At 45.5% G+C, this 20815-nt stretch overlaps 1 protein-coding gene and 1 long non-coding RNA gene across 6 annotated transcripts; both read left to right on the top strand.

The window, feature by feature from the left end:
- On the top strand, positions 1 to 3573 carry LOC131723420 (uncharacterized). The gene is made up of 2 exons (XR_009320272.1): positions 1 to 2250; positions 2969 to 3573. It is a non-coding gene; the product is annotated as an uncharacterized LOC131723420 (long non-coding RNA).
- A 1634-nt stretch (positions 3574 to 5207) lies between these two features.
- LOC117401611 (leucine-rich repeat neuronal protein 1-like) lies at positions 5208 to 20135 on the top strand. Of its 5 annotated transcripts, none has more exons than XM_059017139.1 (2): positions 5208 to 5446; positions 14901 to 20135. In XM_059017139.1, exon 2 carries the CDS (start codon positions 14985 to 14987, stop codon positions 17178 to 17180), a length of 2196 nt encoding a protein of 731 aa, XP_058873122.1. In that variant the 5' UTR covers positions 5208 to 5446; positions 14901 to 14984; the 3' UTR covers positions 17181 to 20135. The 5 variants fall into 5 exon arrangements, with proteins under 5 accessions (XP_058873122.1, XP_058873125.1, XP_058873124.1 ...); XM_059017142.1 differs by lacking the exon at positions 5208 to 5446 and adding an exon at positions 13328 to 14020; XM_059017141.1 differs by lacking the exon at positions 5208 to 5446 and adding an exon at positions 13328 to 14096.
- Positions 20136 to 20815: the final 680 nt, after the last annotated feature.

The raw sequence follows: 20815 nt of genomic DNA, 5'->3' as shown, positions 1-20815 counted from the left end.
GGTTTTGGAAGCGCCTTGCTTAAACGTTTTCGTTTTCTTTTTATGGAATTAAATGTCTCTGTTTAGAAATAACTTGCTGAGGTGAGTGACACTGAAATCTTCACAGACTTGAAACCGGTTTGAAATCGGGCCTCGTTCGATTCAAACAGCAGCAGATCTGAGGTCAAATAAATTGCAAGCCATTTCAACCCAGCGTCATTGCACTTTGAGAAGCAATGGGACCACAGTGTGCTAACTGTACCCTTCCCTGATGTATTTTCGATGGCAATGCAGACCCGCAGACAGTGTGGTGTCAATACCACTGCCTGTGCAATATTCATTCTACTGTGAAGCTGCTATTGCTGTGATCTGCTTAATGTTTCTGGATGCTGCCTTTGGTGCAATACACTGGAAATGTGGAGGATTGGTTTGAAAGGGATTTCAAATCAGACTTGTGGATTTCCATCAGCAGCAGATCTGAGGTCAAATCCATTTAAAATCTGGACTGTGTCTGTCTGTCTGTCTGCCTGCCTGCCTGCCTGTCTGTCTGTCTGCTTGCCTGAATGTCTGTCTGTCTGCCTGCCTGAATGTCTGTCAGCCTGCCTGTCTGTCTGTCTGTCTGTCTGTCTGCTTGCCTCCCTGTCTGTCTGTCTGTCTGCCTGAATGTCTGCCTGCCTCCCTGTCTGTCTGTCTGTCGGTCTGTCTGTCTGCTTGCCTCCCTGTCTGTCTGTCTGCTTGCCTCCCTGTCTGTCTGTCTGCTTGCCTGTCTGTCTGTCTGTCTGCTTGCCTCCCTGTCTGTCTGTCTGCTTGCCTCCCTGTCTGTCTGTCTGCCTGCCTGAATGTCTGTCTGTCTGCTTGCCTGTCTGTCTGTCTGTCTGTCTGTCTGCCTGCCTGAATGTCTGTCTGTCTGCCTGCCTGAATGTCTGTCTGTCTGCTTGCCTGTCTGCCTGTCTGTCTGCCTGCCTGTCTGTCTGTCTGTCTGTCTGTCTGCCTGTCTGCCTGTCTGTCTGCCTGCCTGAATGTCTGTCTGTCTGTCTGTGTGTCTGTGTGTCTGTCTGTCTGTCTCCCTGCCTGTCTGTCTGTCTGTCTGTCTGTGTGTGTATGTCTGTCTGTCTCCCTTCCTGGTTGTCTGTCTCCCTGTCTCCCTGTCTGTCTGTCTCCCTGTCTGTCTGTCTGTCTGTCTCCCTGTCTGCCTGCCTGTCTGTCTGTCTGACTATCTGTCTGTCTGTCTGTCTGTCTCCCTGTCTGTCTGTCTCCCTTCCTGGTTGTCTGTCTCCCTTCCTGGTTGCCTGTCTCCCTTCCTGGTTGTCTGTCTCCCTGTCTCCCTGTCTGTCTGTCTCCCTGTCTGTCTGTCTGCCTGCCTGAATGTCTGTCTGTCTGCTTGCCTGTCTGCCTGTCTGTCTGCCTGCCTGTCTGTCTGCCTGTCTGCCTGTCTGTCTGTCTGTCTGTCTGTCTGTCTGTCTGTCTGTCTGTGTGTCTGTGTGTCTGTCTGTCTGTCTCCCTGCCTGTCTGTCTGTCTGTCTGTCTGTCTGTGTGTGTATGTCTGTCTGTCTCCCTTCCTGGTTGCCTGTCTCCCTTCCTGGTTGTCTGTCTCCCTGTCTCCCTGTCTGTCTGTCTCCCTGTCTGTCTGTCTGTCTGTCTGTCTGTCTGTCAGCCCCAGTTAGGATTGGAGGCTGGCGTAACTCGATCTCTCCACACTGACGTGGACGTCACCTAATGGCAGCCCAGAATAAGATCTGTTGTCCTTGTGTTTTCATTTCAAAATATTTCCTGTTGTAGAGAAATCTGTCTCTGATTGAGATCTGGGTTTGCTGTTTTTTTTCTGTAGTTGGTGAATCGTTTTATTTTTTTTATATACACTGTATTTCCAGATCGGCAGTCTTACAGATTTGTTTGTACATAATGTGAAAGAAATGCAGACCTCCCTTAAAACAGGCCAGAACAGGCTAAAACCGCCCCGCAGTCCTTCTTTCTTGGCTTATACTGCCACCTTGTGGCGTTACTGCAGATATAGTAGACCAAGTTATAATGTTGACAAACTGCACCCTCTGGTGGTGTTTTATAGTTTATGCAGTTGAACAGTACGGTGTTCATAGAAAACCGTCACACATCTCTCTCTTGATCTGTCTATTTTAAAAAATATATATATATAATTGTGAGACTTGCCTTTTAGCTTGATACTATATGTTGTCTTGCTGGGGTTTTTTTTTCAAAGAAAGAAAGATTAAAAAAAAGGAAAAAAACCCTTTCACACTGGCATGAGCTACCCAGGTCAGGCTATGCGATTTCACACTGCTTTTGATCAAATCAATTCTGAGGTGGGTCGCCGGGACCCGGGTAGCCAGAACCCGGGTCGGTACCCAGGTAGGAGTGCCAGTGTGAAAGGAGCTTTAGGGGGGTGAGGGAGGGAGGGAGGGAGCAGTTCAGTCTCCGTGCCTCAAGCCTGCCCTGGACTGGAGGGAGCACCCTTTCCCTCAGAGGGGTGAGGGAGGGAGGGAGGGAGCAGTTCAGTCTCCGTGCCTCAAACCTGCCCTGGACTGGAGAGAGCCCCCTTTCTCTTAGGGGGGTGAGGGAGGGAGGGAGGGAGCAGTTCAGTCTCTGTGCCTCAAGCCTGCCCTGGACTGGAGGGAGCCCCCTTTCTCTTAAGGGGGTGAGAGAGGGAGGGGGGGAGCAGTTCAGTCTCCGTGCCTCAAGCCTGCCCTGGACTGGAGGGAGCACCCTTTCCCTTAGAGGGGTGAGGGAGGGAGGGAGGGAGCAGTTCAGTCTCCGTGCCTCAAGCCTGCCCTGGACTGGAGGGAGCCCCCTTTCTCTTAGGGGGGTGAGGGAGGGAGGGAGGGAGCAGTTCAGTCTCCGTGCCTCCAGCCTGCCCTGGACTGGAGGGAGCCCCCTTTCTCTTAGGGGGGGTGAGGGAGGGAGGGAGGGAGGGAGCAGTTCAGTCTCCGTGCCTCAAGCCTAAGGGGGGTGAGGGAGGGAGGGAGGGAGGGAGCAGTTCAGTCTCTGTGCCTCAAGCCTGCCCTGGACTGGAGGGAGCCCCCTTTCACCTTGAGAGAGCCCACTTAATGTGGGACTTGATTTTACAAGCAAGAGTTAATTTCATGGGGACAGTCTATCAATTGGTTGCCTAGCAACTGCCTCCTTACATTTAATTAAGAATATTTTTGTTGTTTGTTTGTTTGTTTTTGTATTAATTAGGATTGGTCCTTAGTGATACATGCTGCCAAAAATAAACAAACAAACAAACAAACAAACAAACAACAACAAAGATATTCTTAAATGTTGTATGTCATATATTTGGCATGATTTGTATTTGAATAGAAATCAGAATTATTGATTTTCCACTGATTAAACCCACTTCTGTTATTATTTCTCCCCATTTTGGGGGAATTTTTAGGTCAATTGGGGTGGGGGAGATTTCCTCATATTTGAAAACATTTCTAACTGCAGTGTTTACAAGAAAAACAATAACAAATCTGGATTTTCAACTGCAACTCTGCATGTGTATAGGAAATGACGATTGCTTTATATATATATATATATATATATAAAAAGGACCTGAAAGATTATGGAAATAAAAATCATGTTTTGCTTTTTCTATCTTGGTGTCTTGCGTGGAATTCTTTCCTGTGCTTGATTATTATTAATTCTCTACATTTTTCCAAAATCATAATTTGTGTCATTGTTAAGCACAGAGCAGAGGGAGGCCGTTCAGAGAGTAGAAGAGCCTCTCTTTCTCTTGCTCTGCTCCACCAGCACGGAGCAGAGGGAGGCTGTTCAGAGAGTGTAAGAGCCTCTCTTTCTCTTTCTCTGCTCCACCAGCACAGAGCAGAGGGAGGCTGTTCAGAGAGTAGAAGAGCCTCCCTTTCTCTTTCTCTTCCTCTGCTCCACCAGCACAGAGCAGAGGGAGGCTGTTCAGAGAGTAGAAGAGCCTCCCTTTCTCATTCTCTTTCTCTGCTCCACCAGCACAGAGCAGAGGGAGGCTGTTCAGAGAGTAGAAGAGCCTCCCTTTCTCTTTCTCTGCTCCACCAGCACAGAGCAGAGGGAGGCTGTTCAGAGAGTAGAAGAGCCTCCCTTTCTCTTGCTCTGCTCCACCAGCACAGAGCAGAGGGAGGCTGTTCAGAGAGTAGAAGAGCCTCCCTTTCTCTTGCTCTGCTCCACCAGCACAGAGGGAGGTTGTCAGCATGATAAATACCCTTTTTTTTATCTAATGTATTTTTATAATGTGTGGGTGTGTTGCCTCGGGCGCTGACAAGCTGTCAGCAGGAAAACAAAATAAATTCAATGCATGGGTAGAATTTAAAAAAAATGTCCCATAATCCCAACTAATCCAGGGTGATAGTTTTTCCCGTGGAATCTCCCTTGACCTTCTAACTGGATTATGGCCAAGCAAAACCACAGCCAGAAGATATTCTGAAAGAAATACATTGAAAGACATTTATTTTTTAGCCGACACCCTTATCCAGGGTGACTTACAATTGTTACAAGATATCACATTTTTACATACAATTACCCATTTGTACAGCTGGGTTTTTACTGGAGCAATCTAGGTAAAGTACCTTGCTCAAGGGTACAGCAGCAGTGTCCCCCACACCTGGGATTGAACCCAAGACCCTCCGGTCAAGAGTCCAGAGCCCTGACCGCTACTCCACACTGCTGCCCTATATTGTCCTCTTCAATAGAAACACTAAAAGCAACTTCATAAATTCAACGGCAAACGTTTCCACTAGAAATCAGTGTTCAAATGTCAGTTGTTTGTCATTATTATTATTATTATTATTATTATTATTATTATTATTATTATTATTATTATTATTATTATTATGTTTCTTCTTTTTGTTCTTAATAATAATAATAATAATAATAATAATAATAATAATAATAATAATAATAATGTGTGTGTTGGTCATTCGTTTGTTTTATTTTAATTTTATTGATGTCGGTCAGCATTACCTCATGTATTATTGTAACAGTGCTTGCAAAAACGGCCATTTGTCAAACAGAAGACAGAAAATCGATGACGGATGACTCAAAGGCAACTACATCACCGGACTCGTACGATGCGGTATGAAATCAGCACCCTTTATAGCATATTCTATCAAGCCCGTCCTGTGACACCATAGTGGCACCCTGGGGAGAACAAAACCGACCCTTCGGTGTGAGATTGGATGAGCTCTGGGGTGGAACTTGTATAACGATTGGGCTTCAGAGCTGTCGGTCAGCGCCGAGTGGGTGGATCCGAAGGGGGCCAGTTGACTATAATAACAAGATCATTTACTGAAGAGGCAACATTGTTTTTTTTAAAAAAAAACAGGTCAGTGCAGCAGAGAGGCTGCAGACGAGATAGAAAAATATACAGAAGGGAAACAGAAGCATGCAGAATGAAAAAGAGACTTAGTTAAAAATAAATACAACAGCTCTTATACAACAGCATTGCATCAGATTACTCTCAAGTACACCGGCTTGCACTGAGGTATTTGGGTTATTATTATTATTATTATTATTATTATTATTATTTATTTCTTAGCAGACGCCCTTATCCAGGGCGACTTACAATTGTTACCAAGGTAAGGGCGTGTACTAATGTGTGCTCTCTCTCTCTCTCTCTCTCTCTCTCTCTCTCTCTCTCTCTCTCTCTCTCTCTCTCTCTCTCTCTCTCTCTAATTAAGTTAATCATTTTCATCTTTACATCTTTAGATGTATGGTTTTCATTAGATTGTTTTACTTGTGTAAGTCTTTTTTACTTTTGATCTTCTTTACTGTTTTTTTTTTTTTGAAGTACCTAACTAGCAGTAGACGAGATCCGTTTTTCTATCACCTGTAGCCTGCGGTTTGCAGTAAATATTTCAATGCATATGCAGATATGAATATGAATACGATGGGCAGTATTGCAGCGATGATATAGGCATCGCGAACCCCTGTGTTTTAATCAAAGACGATGCACATAGATATGAGAAAGATCTAGCACAGATCACGCACGCACGCACGCACGCACGCACACACACACACACATATATATGAGGCGATGCTAAATTATTTGTGCTAGGTGTGCTAGAATAACAATAATAATAATAATAATAATAATAATAATAATAATAATAATAGAAAGACATTATAAATATTTATTATTTATTAAACTGTGGAATATTTATTAAAACAAAACAAAAAATAGCAGCCCATGAGTTTAGTGTTAATAAAACAAAATAAAAGACACTGCACGCTGATGTAACGAGTATTAATACTCGTTTGTATGTATTTCACCCAAATCCTTCCGTTAGTTTTTTATTTTTTACGTATCAGTGGAGAGTATCGATTGCTCTGTGGTGTATTGCTCTGGCCTGCGGGACAATCCAGGCTCTACTGAGGAGAGATGTGTTTGCGTATGCGTCAATGTACATATAATATAAACGTTTAGAACAAGTGAAACTTTATGTAAATATGTTAGAATGTATTCCAGCATTGTTGTGTTGCTAACGAATTGATTGTGATGAAATAGTAATTTGTTAAGAGTTTTCTTTAGCGAGTGTTGCAATGTTAGGCTAGCTAGTTTCAGTACATGCTAGCAGGGTGTCTGTAGCTTCCCACGTGTAAGCACTCGCTTACTTTACTTTTCCTCATGTCAGGTGTGCACTGCGTGCAACATAGAGAAGCTCATCACCATTCATTCCATTGTATTCACTGCATTTATTTCATCTAATTCAGAATAAAAGACCAGAAACCGGCAACCAGTGTCCAGAGTCCTGTTCATTATCCATACACCAGAACACAACGCAGAATCGTAGTCAGACGGGCTACACTGATACAGCGCAAGACACTGCACACTGATACAGCGCAAGACACTGCACACTGATACAGCGCAAGACACTGCACGCAGATACAGCGCAAGACACTGCACACTGATACAGCGCAAGACACTGCACACTGATACAGCGCAAGACACTGCACACTGATACAGCGCAAGACACTGCACACTGATACAGCGCAAGACACTGCACACTGATACAGGGCAAGACACTGCACACTGATACAGGGCAAGACACTGCACACTGATACAGCGCAAGACACTGCACACTGATACAGCGCAAGACACTGCACACTGATACAGCGCAACACTGCACACTGATACAGCGCAAGACACTGCACACTGATACAGGGCAAGACACTGCAAACAGATACAGCGCAAGACACTGCACACTGATACAGCGCAAGACACTGCACACTGATACAGGGCAAGACACTGCACACTGATACAGCGCAAGACACTGCACACTGATACAGCGCAAGACACTGCACACTGATACAGCGCAAGACACTGCACACTGATACAGGGCAAGACACTGCACACTGATACAGGGCAAGACACTGCACACTGATACAGGGCAAGACACTGCACACTGATACAGCGCAACACTGCACACTGATACAGCGCAAGACACTGCACACTGATACAGCGCAAGACACTGCACACTGATACAGGGCAAGACACTGCACACTGATACAGCGCAAGACACTGCACACTGATACAGCGCAAGACACTGCACACTGATACAGCGCAAGACACTGCACACTGATACAGCGCAAGACACTGCACACTGATACAGCGCAAGACACTGCACACTGATACAGGGCAAGACACTGCACACTGATACAGGGCAAGACACTGCACACTGATACAGCGCAAGACACTGCACACTGATACAGGGCAAGACACTGCACACTGATACAGGGCAAGACACTGCACACTGATACAGCGCAAGACACTGCACACTGATACAGGGCAAGACACTGCACACTGATACAGGGCAAGACACTGCACACTGATACAGGGCAAGTAAACATTTCCTTAGATGTGGAAGCTATGTGGGTGACACAGCGCTAGCATGTTTTGTTTGAAAATGCATTATATTCAATTTGGAAAGCAAGCTGAAGTACGATCACAGTGGAGCCGAGTGTGTTGGTGATTAAAGCTGAGTAGAAGCTCAGATAAAAGCCTTTTGATTTAAAAAAAAAAAAAAGTCCTTGAGCCAGAACAAAGTGTTCATTTCCTGCATAATGTTAAAAAAAAAGACATGTTTACGAAAAGAGCTACTTCTGAATTAGCAGTTGCACCTCACTTCTAATAAAAACCAGGGGGCGCTAGCTCGCTGAGGAAGCTAGGGGGGTGAGAGGGAGGGGAGGGGAGAGGGGGGTGAGAGAGGGGGGTGAGGGGGTGAGAGGGAGGAGAGGGGAGAGGGGGTGAGAGGGAGGAGAGGGGGGTGAGAGAGGGAGGAGAGGGGAGAGGGGGGTGAGGGGGTGAGGGGGTGAGAGGGGAGAGGGGGTGAGAGGGATGGGAGGGGAGAAGGGGTAAGAGAGAGAGGGGAGGGGTGAGGGGGGTGAGGGGGTGAGAGGGAGGAGAGGGGAGAGGGGGTGAGAGGGGAGAGGGGGTGAGAGGGATGGGAGGGGAGAGGGGGTGAGAGAGAGAGGGGAGGGGAGAGGGGGTGAGAGGGAGGGGAGAGGGGGTGAGAGAGGCATGGGTGGGAGAGAGAGGGGAGAGGGAGGGGACAGGGGGGGAGAGAGGAATGGGATGGGGAGAGGGGGCGGGAGTAATTGGACATTCTGAACTGGGGGGTAAATCGTGGTTTCTTAATGCGTTTCTCTGAATTAAACCCCTATATATCTTTTGGTGTTCAAACCCATTCTTTTAATAAACTAAAGGGTTTAATAGAACATAGTCACTATACAGTACAGCCAACCATTAGAGGCTGTTCATCCAAATGCTTCTAGGAATTGTTGCTTGGTTGAGTTCCGAATAATTGTTTGGATTTTCGGAAGCAAAGGTTTTGTCAACAAATGAATGCGATTTTAGCCGCAAGGCCTGCTGGGAAAGAACCGCCAACTCACATTGCACGGACTCTTTTCACTCAGCTCGGGTAGACTAGCAATGGCAGTTTGCAAATATTTTTGAATTGACCTGAGACACGTGATAGAGTGCTTTATTTATAGAACAAAAAAGGCAAGTTATAATGAATGTGAAAAGATCTAACATTCAGTTAACGTAGTGTGAGGGCCCGTTATCATTTATCTTTAATTATTAATAAAACAGCTATGAATTTTTAATTTGTCTCTATAAATAACATGCTGCTACAATTCAGCTGATTTCTGTGAAGCAATCTGACTAACTAGGTTCGTTTTCCTGCCTCGTGATCATTGTGTAATTGAAGTTAAAAGAGAGAACTAGAAACAGAGGCTCTTATACTCTCTGAACAGCCTCCCTCTGCTCTGTGCTGGTGGAGCAGAGAAAGAGAAAGGGAGGCTCTTATACACTCTGAACTCCCTTTTCTGTTGAAATCTATTAATGTGCGTGTTGTGATGTGTATTTAAAAATAGCCAGTGCAGGGCTTGGTAAACTGAGTCAAAGCATTGTGACATTAAACACACACATCGTGAAGCTCAGCGTTTCGGGGACAAAAGCCTGGTACAGACTGTGCTTATATTACACTGGTATAAGATTTTTATTTACCGCAGGTTGTTTTTTTAATATGCTTTACCAGACCTCTCTGTGCTTTACAATGCTTCCCTATGCTTTACCACACCTCTCTGTGCTTTACAATGCTTCCCTATGCTTTACCAGACCTCTCTGTGCTTTACAATGCTTCCCTATGCTTTACCACACCTCTCTGTGCTTTACAATGCTTCCCTATGCTTTACCACACCTCTCTGTGCTTTACAATGCTTCCCTATGCTTTACCACACCTCTCTGTGCTTTACAGTGCTTCCCTATGCTTTACCAGACCTCTCTGTGCTTTACAATGCTTCCCTATGCTTTACCAGACCTCTCTGTGCTTTACAATGCTTCCCTATGCTTTACCAGACCTCTCTGTGCTTTACAATGCTTCCCTATGCTTTACCAGACCTCTCTGTGCTTTACAATGCTTCCCTATGCTTTACCACACCTCTCTGTGCTTTACAATGCTTCCCTATGGAAAACTCCAAAGCGGTGTGCAATTCAGCATGTTAAGGTCACATTATTCAGCAGGTTTCATTCGACTTTATGAAGCAAGATTAGTTCATTCTATAGGGTGAGGCAGAACTTTTGGCCAGAGCTGTAATTTTTTGAATATGCTTTTATATAACTTCTTGTACAAATGAACTCTCTCGTTTTGTTTTTAAGTTCGTACAGCGCTCCTAGGTGCCATGGCGTGAAGGGAAGGCGCTGTATAAAATTGTATTGTGTTGTAAAACGCGTGTTTCTTTCAAACCTCACATTTGCAAGCTATATAGTGAACGGATGTGCGTCTAAAATGTATTTATTTTGTGAGCTTCACTCACTTCGTGACATTGATCAGACTTGGCGGTCTGCAACGCTTGTTTTAGGAAGAATGTGGAGGAGAAAATAGATGGGAGCTTAGGGGGATATTGAAGCCGATGAGGACTCTGCACAGACAGCTGCCAAGGGCAGCAGCGCTCTGTCACCGTGGTTACATGGCCTTGGTGACGGGGTGGGAGTGGGAGTGGGAGTGGGAGTGGGAGTGGAGTTCTGCCTTCAAACAAATACAAAACGGAAGATGTGCCTCTGAGCTTTCGTTGACCGATACGAGAAAAGAAAAATGATATACCGCTGTTTCACTGAGAAAATGTACGTGTGTAAAAAAATTATAATTTGATGCGACAGCTGACCTATATAGCATTGTACCTGCCTTATAAAAGTGAGATCTGTAGTTTTCCATCTATGCTTTTCCCAAAGTTTCGTCGTTTGCCATAGCTTACCCTGCTTTGCAGTGTTTTTCTTAAAACGCTGTACCATTCCTCCGAGCGCTTTACAATGCTTTCACTGTGCTTTATTACACTTTGCTCTGCTTTTTCCTGTGTTTGAAACTTGGCTTCAGGGCAAGCTAGTTTTTACATCATTGGTTATCAGGGAAAAGAAACATTGGTACAATAAGATTAATACGAAGTTTGAGATTTAATAAAACAGATGTCTTTTGTTTACACGTCTCTGACAATATCTTTCTGATAATGAAATCAGCAATATTTGAAAGCAACAAAACAGGCCTAGAATTTTTTTCTGTTATTGTGAGCCTTTCCTTGGGCGGTTGCCATGGCAACCAGGCAAGGTGGCCCTGTTTCCTGCTGTACAGAAGGCCCCCGGAGGCGGCTGTCTTCGCCAGCGCCTGTTAATGGGATCGGACAAGCGTAGCAAGCGCTGTCACACTGAATGGGCGAAATGCAGGCTAGGGGGAAAAGAGGTTAGCAGGGGGAAGGGTCACCTTTCGACCTTTCAATTATCAGCCCCACCTAGGACTTTTTCCAGCCCCAAATTCCATACTAAACACACACACACACACCCACACGCACAACTTAGCTCTGTAACGTTTAAGCATGGTGCTTCCAAAACCAAATACTTTTTTTCAAAACAGCCACATTTCCAACGTTTTTGAAAGCAAGCGTTGGAGGTACTTCTAGGCTTTTGTTGCCATGACAACTACATGCCTATTAAAATGTATATATAGACCGAAAGGGAATGACTTAGAGGCTGTCACAGATGCATCAACAGATGTAAAGTGGATCTACATGAGTAAGCATCACCACCAATATAGCCACTGCTAATAATAGGTAAGAGAATGGATTTTAGAACTGTGGTTACAGCTCCTTTTAAGGTAGGGCCATTAATATTGCTTATGCTGTAATAAGATGAGGTGGGTTTTAAATGCGTGGCCTTGGGCAGCAGTGTGGAGTAGTGGTCAGGGCTCTGGACTCTTGACCGGAGGGTCTTGGGTTCAATCCCAGGTGGGGGGACACTGCTGCTGTACCCTTGAGCAAGGTACTTTACCTAGATTGCTCCAGTAAAAACCCAACTGTATAAATGGGTAATTGTATGTGAAAATAATGTGATATCTTGTAACAATTGTAAGCCGCCCTGGATAAGGGCGTCTGCTAAGAAATAAATCATAATTAAGTTCCCTTTTTCTCTCCTCTGATAAAGAGCGAGGCTTATCGACCTTGCTGTATCCTGAAAAAGCAGAACAGAACGGTTTAGCACCGTCCACAAAAGGTACAGCTGGCTTACACAACAGCAACCCCCCTGCTGTGTTATTTTAGCATTTTTAGAAATGCTAAAATAAACGTCATAAATTCAATGGCAAACGTTTCCACTAGAATTCTCTCTCTCTCTCTCTCTCTCTCTCTCTCTCTCTCTCTCTCTCTCTTTCTCTCTCAATCTCTCTTTCTTTCTCTCTCTTTCTCTTTCTTTCTCTCTCTTCCTTTCTTTCTCTCTTTCTTTCTCTCTCTCTCACTCTCTCTCCTTTCTCTCTCTCTCTCTTTCTCTCTCTCAATCTCTCTCTTTCTCTCTCAATCTCTCTTTCTTTATCTCTCTTTCTTTCTCTCTCTTCCTTTCTTTCTCTCTTTCTTTCTCTCTCTCTCACTCTCTCTCCTTTCTTTCTTTCTCTCTTTCTCTCTCAATCTCTCTCAATCTCTCTCTCTCTTTCTCTTCCTTTCTTTCTCTCTTTCTCTCACACTCTCCTTTCTTTCTTTCTCTTTCTCTCTCTTCTGTTCTTTCTCTCTCTGTCTCTCCTTTCTTTCTCTTCTCTCTCTCTCTCTTTCTCTCTCTCTCTCTCTCTTCTCTCTCTGTCTATATATATTATATTATATATATATATATATATATATATATATATATATATATATATATATATATATATATTAGCTCAAAGAGCCAGCTGCCCAGCGTTGTGATATGTTGTCCATATCTTTCTCAAGGGAGCCTGTGTTTGAATCAGGACATTGGAAGTATTTCTAGGTTTCTGACGGTGTGACAACTACTTGTTATCGTTTACATTCAAATCCATGATTTATTCTTACACGATGTCATGGTGCTCTGTATATTGTGACATCGTTTTTACTTCTATCTTTGAACCTGTATTAATTCTAATTAACACTACTTTATATAAACTTATATTATCCTGCAATGCTGGCTCTGAGGATCAGTCCTGATTTGGCCTCCCCAGCGCATCAGTCTATTTATTTAAAATGTATACGTGACATGACGTTCTGTAGATGGCACGGGTTGATTTTTTGGTAGTCTAACCACACCCCCCCGTCCCCCTCCCGCCCCAAAATGTGCAAAATGTCCAAGACTTTTGCACAGTAGTGTGTGTGTGTGTGAGTGTGTGTGTGTGTGTGTATATATATATATATATATATATATACACGCCCTATATCAAAATTTATAATCACTAGGGGCTAGAAGCCATTAGGCTGCAGGTGACACTGAGTGGCAGTGACATATGGGTGAGAGAGGCACTCTGACTGCACTGAAACGACCCAGCGGTCCTGCATTGAACATTTATACCCTCTTGTGAATTATTTTCATGTGCATTAAGATCTATTAGCAGAACCATGGACTGGAAACCTAATTTATATTTATTCCACCCTGGCTCTCCGTGGATAAAGAGGCTGTGCTGACTGCACAGCTGGCTGGCTAATCGTTGACCGCGTTCCGTGAAGGACAGGCGTACTGCCCAATCAGGCGTGAAGTGAACAGAAGGGGAGGAGGAACCTCCTTCTGTGCTGGAGAAGAAAGCGCTGGGCTGCAGTGTGGAAGGCAGCGGGTTTGAGGAGCTCAGTGGTTAGATAAAGAAAGCGCTGGGCTGCAGTGTGGAAGGCAGCGGGTTTGAGGAGCTCAGTGGTTAGATAAAGAAAGCGCTGGGCTGCAGAGTGGAAGGCAGCGGGTTTGAGGAGCTCAGTGGTTAGAGCGCTGGGCTGCAGTGTGGAAAGCAGTGGGTTTGAGTAGCTCAGTGGTTAAAGAAAGAAAGAAAGAAAGAAAGAAAGAAAGTGCTGGGCTATCCGCAAACGCCAAACCGTAATCAGTGAGATTAGGAGAAAGGTTGACTAGAGGAGAAGAAACCTCGTGTTACATTTTGATCGCATTCTAGGCCTGCCTCGTTTGTTGGACTACAGTGACCTCTTGTGGCACAGAGTTAGAATGACATCAAACACTTTCTGCAGTCAAATCAAGTCAATGTACATTATGAAGAAGGCACCAGGCAAAACATGAAGACTGTTTTACAAGGTTGTTAACCAAGAGCTCATGAGGCTTGTGAGATTGACTGTGATATAGAAACGCACGGAGCTTACAAGACTTTCAGGTGCCAGTTGTAAGGTAATCAATGTTAGTGCTGTCATGAATGGTGTGAGAGGAGGGTGGCTGGGCATGAACCAGCGAACCTGTGCACCGCAAGCGAGAGAAAGAGGGCTCGTCTGCATTTGTGGAGCTTTTAGGTTTCAGAGCTTTACCAGAGTGTCCACTGGTTTTTTTGGGGGGGTGCAATTCATTTCAGTTTGACCTGGAATGAATTTCCAAATTAAAAGTACAGAGTTTTGTTTTCGGAGGTTGGTTTTTAATCAGAATTCACTACTTTCTGATGCATGTGTAGGTACTTGGTAACGTGTTATTTATGTAATTATTTTTTTTCTGCGTTGTGTTTGTTTCCTTTGTTGATCCTGTGATGTTTGCTGCTGGACCAGATCGTAAAATGAAACGTTTAAAATTGACGTTTAAGCAAAAGAACTCAAAGTCGCTCAAGTCCCGTTTCACGTGGCTTGGGATGACAGAGGGGTGACCGTCACTCTTGCTGGGAGCTATTTCGCTGTATTACTTGGTGGAATGATAGATTGGTGATAGATGGTGCTCCTTCTAATTGCTTTTAAAAGAAAAAAATAATCAGACAGAAAAACAACTATGCCATGTTTCACAATCAAAAGGAACTATGCAAGGTAACCTGGCACGGACATAAACGTTTTGTGCGTAGTAGAGCGTTCAGCAACAGATATCGACTAACGAAGTCGAAAAAGACGCCTGTCACGGAATGCACTAAAGGCGTCTTTTTCCGTGCTTCTAAATTCTGCACTGTCGAGCGTTTTTTGATAATTTTGTAATTTTGTCTTTGCAGATTGCTACCATTGCAGCTGACTGGACGCTTTCCAGTAGGAAGACCCTCTAATAAGTCCGAGTCCTCGCTCTGCCTTCTGTAGAAATGGGGAGGAGAAGCATTCTTGGGTGGCCCATCTTGGCATCCCAGCTCCTGGCGGTCTGTCTGGTCCTGGGCACCCCCCCTTCCTACTGCCCCCCGCAGTGCGTCTGCGACACCCGTCCCTGGTACACCCCACAGTCTGTGTACCACCAAGCCAAGACGGTGGACTGCAACGAGCTCCAGCTGAGCAGCGTCCCTTGGAACATCTCGGCAGACACCCAGGTCCTCCTCCTGCAGAGTAACAACATCTCCCGCGTGACCTTCGAGCTCCAGAACCTGGCCAACCTGACCGAACTGGACTTGTCCCAGAACCACTTCGCTGGGATCCGGGATGTTGGCTTGGCTAACTTGTCCCAGCTCATCACCCTATACCTGGAGGAGAACCAAGTGCAGGACCTCCCTGATGACTCCTTGAGGGACCTGGCCAGCTTGGAGGAGCTCTACATCAACCACAACCGCATCTCCAGCATTGGCCCCAAGGCCTTCTCTGGCTTGGGCAACCTGCTGAGGCTCCATCTGAATTCCAACCGGCTCAGGACCATCGACAGCCGCTGGTTTGAGACTCTGCCCAACCTGGAGATCCTTATGATCGGGGAAAACCCCATCCTGGGCTTGAAGGACATGAACTTCCAGCCTCTGTCCAAGCTCCACAGCCTGGTCCTGGCCGGGATGGAGCTTAAGGAAGTCCCCGCAGATGCCTTCAAAGGTTTGGAGAACCTGGAAAGCCTGTCGTTCTTCGATAACAAGCTGGCGGCCGTGCCCAGGGCGGGCTTGAAGACCCTCCCGTCTCTGAAGTTCCTGGACCTGAACAAGAACCCCATCGTGAAGGTCCAGGAGGGGGACTTTCAGGACTTCCCGCACTTGGAAGAGCTCAGCCTGAACAACATGGACGAGCTGATCGCCATCGAGGAGGGAGCGTTCGACAACCTGCCCGAAATGGGCAAGCTGGATGTGAGGAACAACCCCCGGCTCTCCTTCGTCGCCCACGGGGCTTTCCGGAGAATGTTCGGCCTCCGCACCCTGATGATCAGCAACAACGACCTGGGCTTGCTGCACCGAGAGGTCCTCGCCTCCTTCCCCAGACTAGACGAGGTCAGCCTCCACAGCAACCCTATCCGCTGCGAGTGCCTCTCCAACTGGGCCTCCGCGTTCGGCAGCCCGGCCAACGTCCGCTTGCTGGAGAGCCAGATCACCCTCTGCGCCTCCCCGCCCCAGCTGAGAGGCCACCAGCTCCAGGAGGTCATCTACAGCTGGGGCTTGACCACCAACTCCTGCCTGCCCCTGATATCCCTTCACGGGTTTCCAGACCATCTCAACGCAACCATGGGGGCTTCCTTGTCCCTGGATTGCTGGGCAACGGCCGACCCCGCTCCCCAGTTTTATTGGATCACCCCCACTGGGGTCAAGATCACGGTGGATACCGTTTCAGGGAAGCACCGGCTACGTGGACAAGGGACTCTGGAGATCCGGCAAGCAGGCGCCAACGATTCTGGGCTGTACACGTGCGTGGCGTGGAATTCGGAAGGCGGGGACACCAGGAGCATCACCTTGCATGTGGACGGGGGTGACGGACTCTCCCTCCCTGCTTCCGAGGCGTCCAATTCCACGGACGCCCTGGTGATCCTGGCCAAGCGGGTCCACGCCCGTTCAGTGGTGGTGGAGTGGAAGCTGTACCCAGGAGGTCCCAGCCCTGCCCACGAAACCGGGCAGCCCGAATGGACTTCGGCGACCATGAAGATCCACAACGCTCACCTCAGCTACACGGCCAAAGTCCCGGTTGACATCCAAGAGTACAACCTGACCCATCTCCAGCCGTCGACGGAATACGAGGTCTGCTTGACCGTGACCTGCTTGGGTCACCAGAGCCAGAGCTCCTGCCTCAACGTGACCACCAAGGAGGCCACCTTCGCCGTGGAGATGGTGGCCCAGCCTGGCAGCGTGGCTCTAGCGGCCGTGATGGGGTCTCTGTTCGCCATCTTCATCATGGCCCTGCTGGTGTTTTACATGGGCTGGCGCATGAAGCAAAAGGCTTGCCACCACTCCCTGAAAAAGTACATGCAGCACCCCACCTCCATCCCCCTGAACGAACTCTACCCTCCCCTGATCAATCTCTGGGAGAACGAAACCGAGAAGGAGAAGGAGTGCACCCTGGATCCACAGACCGTGCAAATAGACACTTCGAAGACTTATATGTGGTAGTTACCTACCTACTGCTGGGGTACTGCTTAAAGATGACAGATGAGGAGAGATATATATAAATTTGTGGATGTGGGAGGGTTTTCTCCATTCTTTCTAAGCTGGAAGATGCCGGATCACCCCCTCACATCTTTGGAAATGGCACAGTCCACAAAAGCAATAGTGGAATTCTGGGAAGTGTAGTTTTTTAGTTGATGTTTCCAGCTCTGTATGAAGTTGTAGTTCTGTTTTTTTTTCTGCTTTGGTAAGGAGAGACTGATGTGGAAAAGTAAGAGGGGATATTGTTACAAGCTTAGGTATAGTCAATTTAATTGACTACTAATTCAGTAGTTTTAATGTTTTATTTTATTTTTCACATTTTGACCACTTTTTTAAACTTTTAAATTGCATTCCCTGCCTCAAGATGGCTTCCCATGTACCCGCATGGACCTCTCAGAACTACATTTCCCATCACCCTCCTGCTCACATTTGTAACTGAGATGGATTTACCAGTGAGCAGGAGGATGATGGGAAATGTAGTTCTGAGAGGTCCATGCGGGTACGTGGGAAGCCATCTTGAGGCAGGGAATGCAATTTGAAAGTTAAAAAAGTGGTCAATGTAAAAATAATAATAATAATTATTAAAACGACACACACCTTACGTAAACAGTTTTAGCAACACATGGGAACATGTAACACAATCAAATAAAAAGGTCCTTATGTGCCCCTTTAAGGGTATATAGTTTAGCCAAGAACAAAACATAATTAGGGGGATTGGAGTCTTTAAAATCTTGGTTGACAAACTTAACTGTAAACACAGCACAGAAACCAGGACCAGAGGACGCACAGTGTGGAAATGAAGTGGAGACAGACTTAGGACAGAGGGAAGGAGACTCTTCTTCACACAGAGAGTGGTGAGGGGATGGAATGGGTTACCTAGTCATGTTGTTGAAGGAGACTGTTCTTCACACAGAGAGTGGTGAGGGGATGGAATGGGTTACCTGGTCATGTTGTTGAAGGAGACTCTTCTTCACACACAGAGCCGTGAGGGGATGGAATGGGTTACCTAGTCATGTTGTTGAAGGAGACTCTTCTTCACACAGAGAGTGGTGAGGGGATGGAATGGGTTACCTAGTCATGTTGTTGAAGGAGACTCTTCTTCACACAGAGAGTGGTGAGGGGATGGAATGGGTTACCTAGTCATGTTGCTGAAGGAGACTCTTCTTCACACAGAGAGTGGTGAGGGGATGGAATGGGTTACCTAGTCATGTTGTTGAAGGAGACTCTTCTTCACACAGAGAGTGGTGAGGGGATGGAATGGGTTACCTAGTCATGTTGTTGAAGGAGACTCTTCTTCACACAGAGAGTGGTGAGGGGATGGAATGGGTTACCTAGTCATGTTGTTGAAGGAGACTCTTCTTCACACAGAGAGTGGTGAGGGGATGGAATGGGTTACCTAGTCATGTTGTTGAAGGAGACTCTTCTTCACACAGAGAGTGGTGAGGGGATGGAATGGGTTACCTAGTCATGTTGTTGAAGGAGACTCTTCTTCACACAGAGAGCGGTGAGGGGATGGAATGGGTTACCTAGTCATGTTGTTGAAGGAGACTCTTCTTCACACAGAGAGTGGTGAGGGGATGGAATGGGTTACCTAGTCATGTTGTTGAGGCTGCATCACTGGGATCCTTTAAGACCCGACTGGACAAAGTTCTGAGATCAATCAGCTGTTCGGAACCAGACAAGATGGCATTTTCACACAAACTTTTGTTGGACTATATATATATATATATATATGTATATGAAAATAAGTTTTTTTCTCAGGAAATAACTTTGTATTTAATGTATTGTTTAATAAATTATTAGTAGTAGTATTAGTAGTAGTAGAAGGAGGTGCAATCAGTCAATATTTATGTATTTTTCAGACATTTATAAGGGAATTATATTTCTGTTGGCTTTTCTTAAGTGTGTGCTTGCATTGCCAAGTTCCATCTCAAAGGGACTGTACATTTAAGGAGCACAGTTATAAAGCGTTGCTTATAAACCCCACCAGAACCAGGAAGAAATAAAACAATCAATCAATTTGGGTGGAACTTGTCACTCAAATGAGGAGCCTCTCCGAGTCGATTAACCATTCAAGGATACCAACATATTTAAAAGGGGCAGGGTACCACGGTAAAATAATGGCTGCAAATTCCTAATAGGGGCATCAGTGTGGAGTAGTGGTCAGGGCTCTGGACTCTTGACCGGAGGGTCATGGGTTCAATCCCAGGTGGGGGACACTGCTGCTGTACCCTTGAGCAAGGTACTTTACCTAGATTGCTCCAGTAAAAACCCAACTGTATAAATGGGTAATTGTATGTAAAAATAATGTGATATCTTGTAACAATTGTAAGTCGCCCTGGATAAGGGCGTCTGCTAAGAAATAAATAATAATTATAGATTCCAGCAGAATATCTTCAGCACTCCCTCGGAGTTCTGAAGTCATTAATTTGACTTCAACCCCCCCCCCGCCCCCGTTAAATCGTGTGGATTTAATTGCCCAGATCTTTCGTTGTAACAAACAATGTTGATCAAATTATAAGGCTTTAAAATAGTAAATAGTTAGGAGTTTTTTAATAATGCTGTAATGAATTACTGATTGGGAAAAATCGATCAGTCCAATAAGAAATGACATCTTGTCAACATTATAAATAACCCTATACTGACAATGAAGGCTGATGATAATGAAACTTGGTGAATGGGATAGATGGCTGGGTTTGAGTCAAATTTCAGGGGTGTTCCCTCCCTGCTGGATCTTTCTCTGTTTACACATAGCGTACAGTGCTGTATAAGGATGTACCACGCACTGTATGTCAGTGGATTTTGTGTCCTCTCTGTACTGTAGTAGACTGCATTTCCGAGCGGTTTTGACATGCACAATATCACTGTAAAGCAGAATTTAATTCAGGGGAATACAAAAATTAAACTATAAAAACACAATCCTGAAAGGTGTGATCTTTCTTACTGTGGTGTGATTCTGAAGTCATGCATTTTGAATTCAGACCCCTGTTAATTTGTGACTGATTAATCAGCCGCGTTCGCTTCATGTTCCTTTTTAACAAATGCTCACATTTATAATGCATGCATTCATATCCTCTTACTCACCCACCAGGGGACTGTGAGAAGTGTTAATGCTATACGTATCGGTACCTGTGTGCCTGTGTGTGCGTCTAACACACTGAATAAAATAGGACAGGGTAGCAAACTTCAGGCAAAAGACTGGAATAAGTTTCAGATTCGAATGGTTCATATCTGTGGTTGCTTTTAGCTGTAGGTTCGACCCTTTGCTGGCTGAGTTTTATGTTTTATGACTGATAAATATTCGGTCTCTGTGCATCAGTAACATGAGAACACCATTACAATATGACAGTCCTTCGTTTGCTACAATGACATAGAGTCCAGTTGTTTGTTCTTAAGAAATTATTTCATATATTAGTTTATATTATTAATTTCTTAGCAGACATCCTTATCCAGGGCGACTTACAATTGTTACAAGATATCACATTATTTTTATATACAATGACCCATTTATACAGTTGGGTTTTTACTGGAGCAATCTAGGTAAAGTACCTTGCTCAAGGGTACAGCAGCAGTGCCCCCCCCCCACCTGGGATTGAACC

Source organism: Acipenser ruthenus, chromosome 55, assembly GCF_902713425.1.
Source record: "Acipenser ruthenus chromosome 55, fAciRut3.2 maternal haplotype, whole genome shotgun sequence".
In the NCBI taxonomy this organism is placed as follows: domain Eukaryota; kingdom Metazoa; phylum Chordata; class Actinopteri; order Acipenseriformes; family Acipenseridae; genus Acipenser; species Acipenser ruthenus.
The sequence above is the reverse complement of the archived record's forward strand: the minus strand, read 5'-3'. Positions and strand labels throughout refer to the sequence as shown.

Excerpts from the sequence above, each read along its gene's own strand:
- LOC117401611 (XM_059017139.1), top strand. The coding sequence starts at position 14,985 with ATGGGGAGGAGAAGCATTCTTGGGTGGCCCATCTTGGCATCCCAGCTC.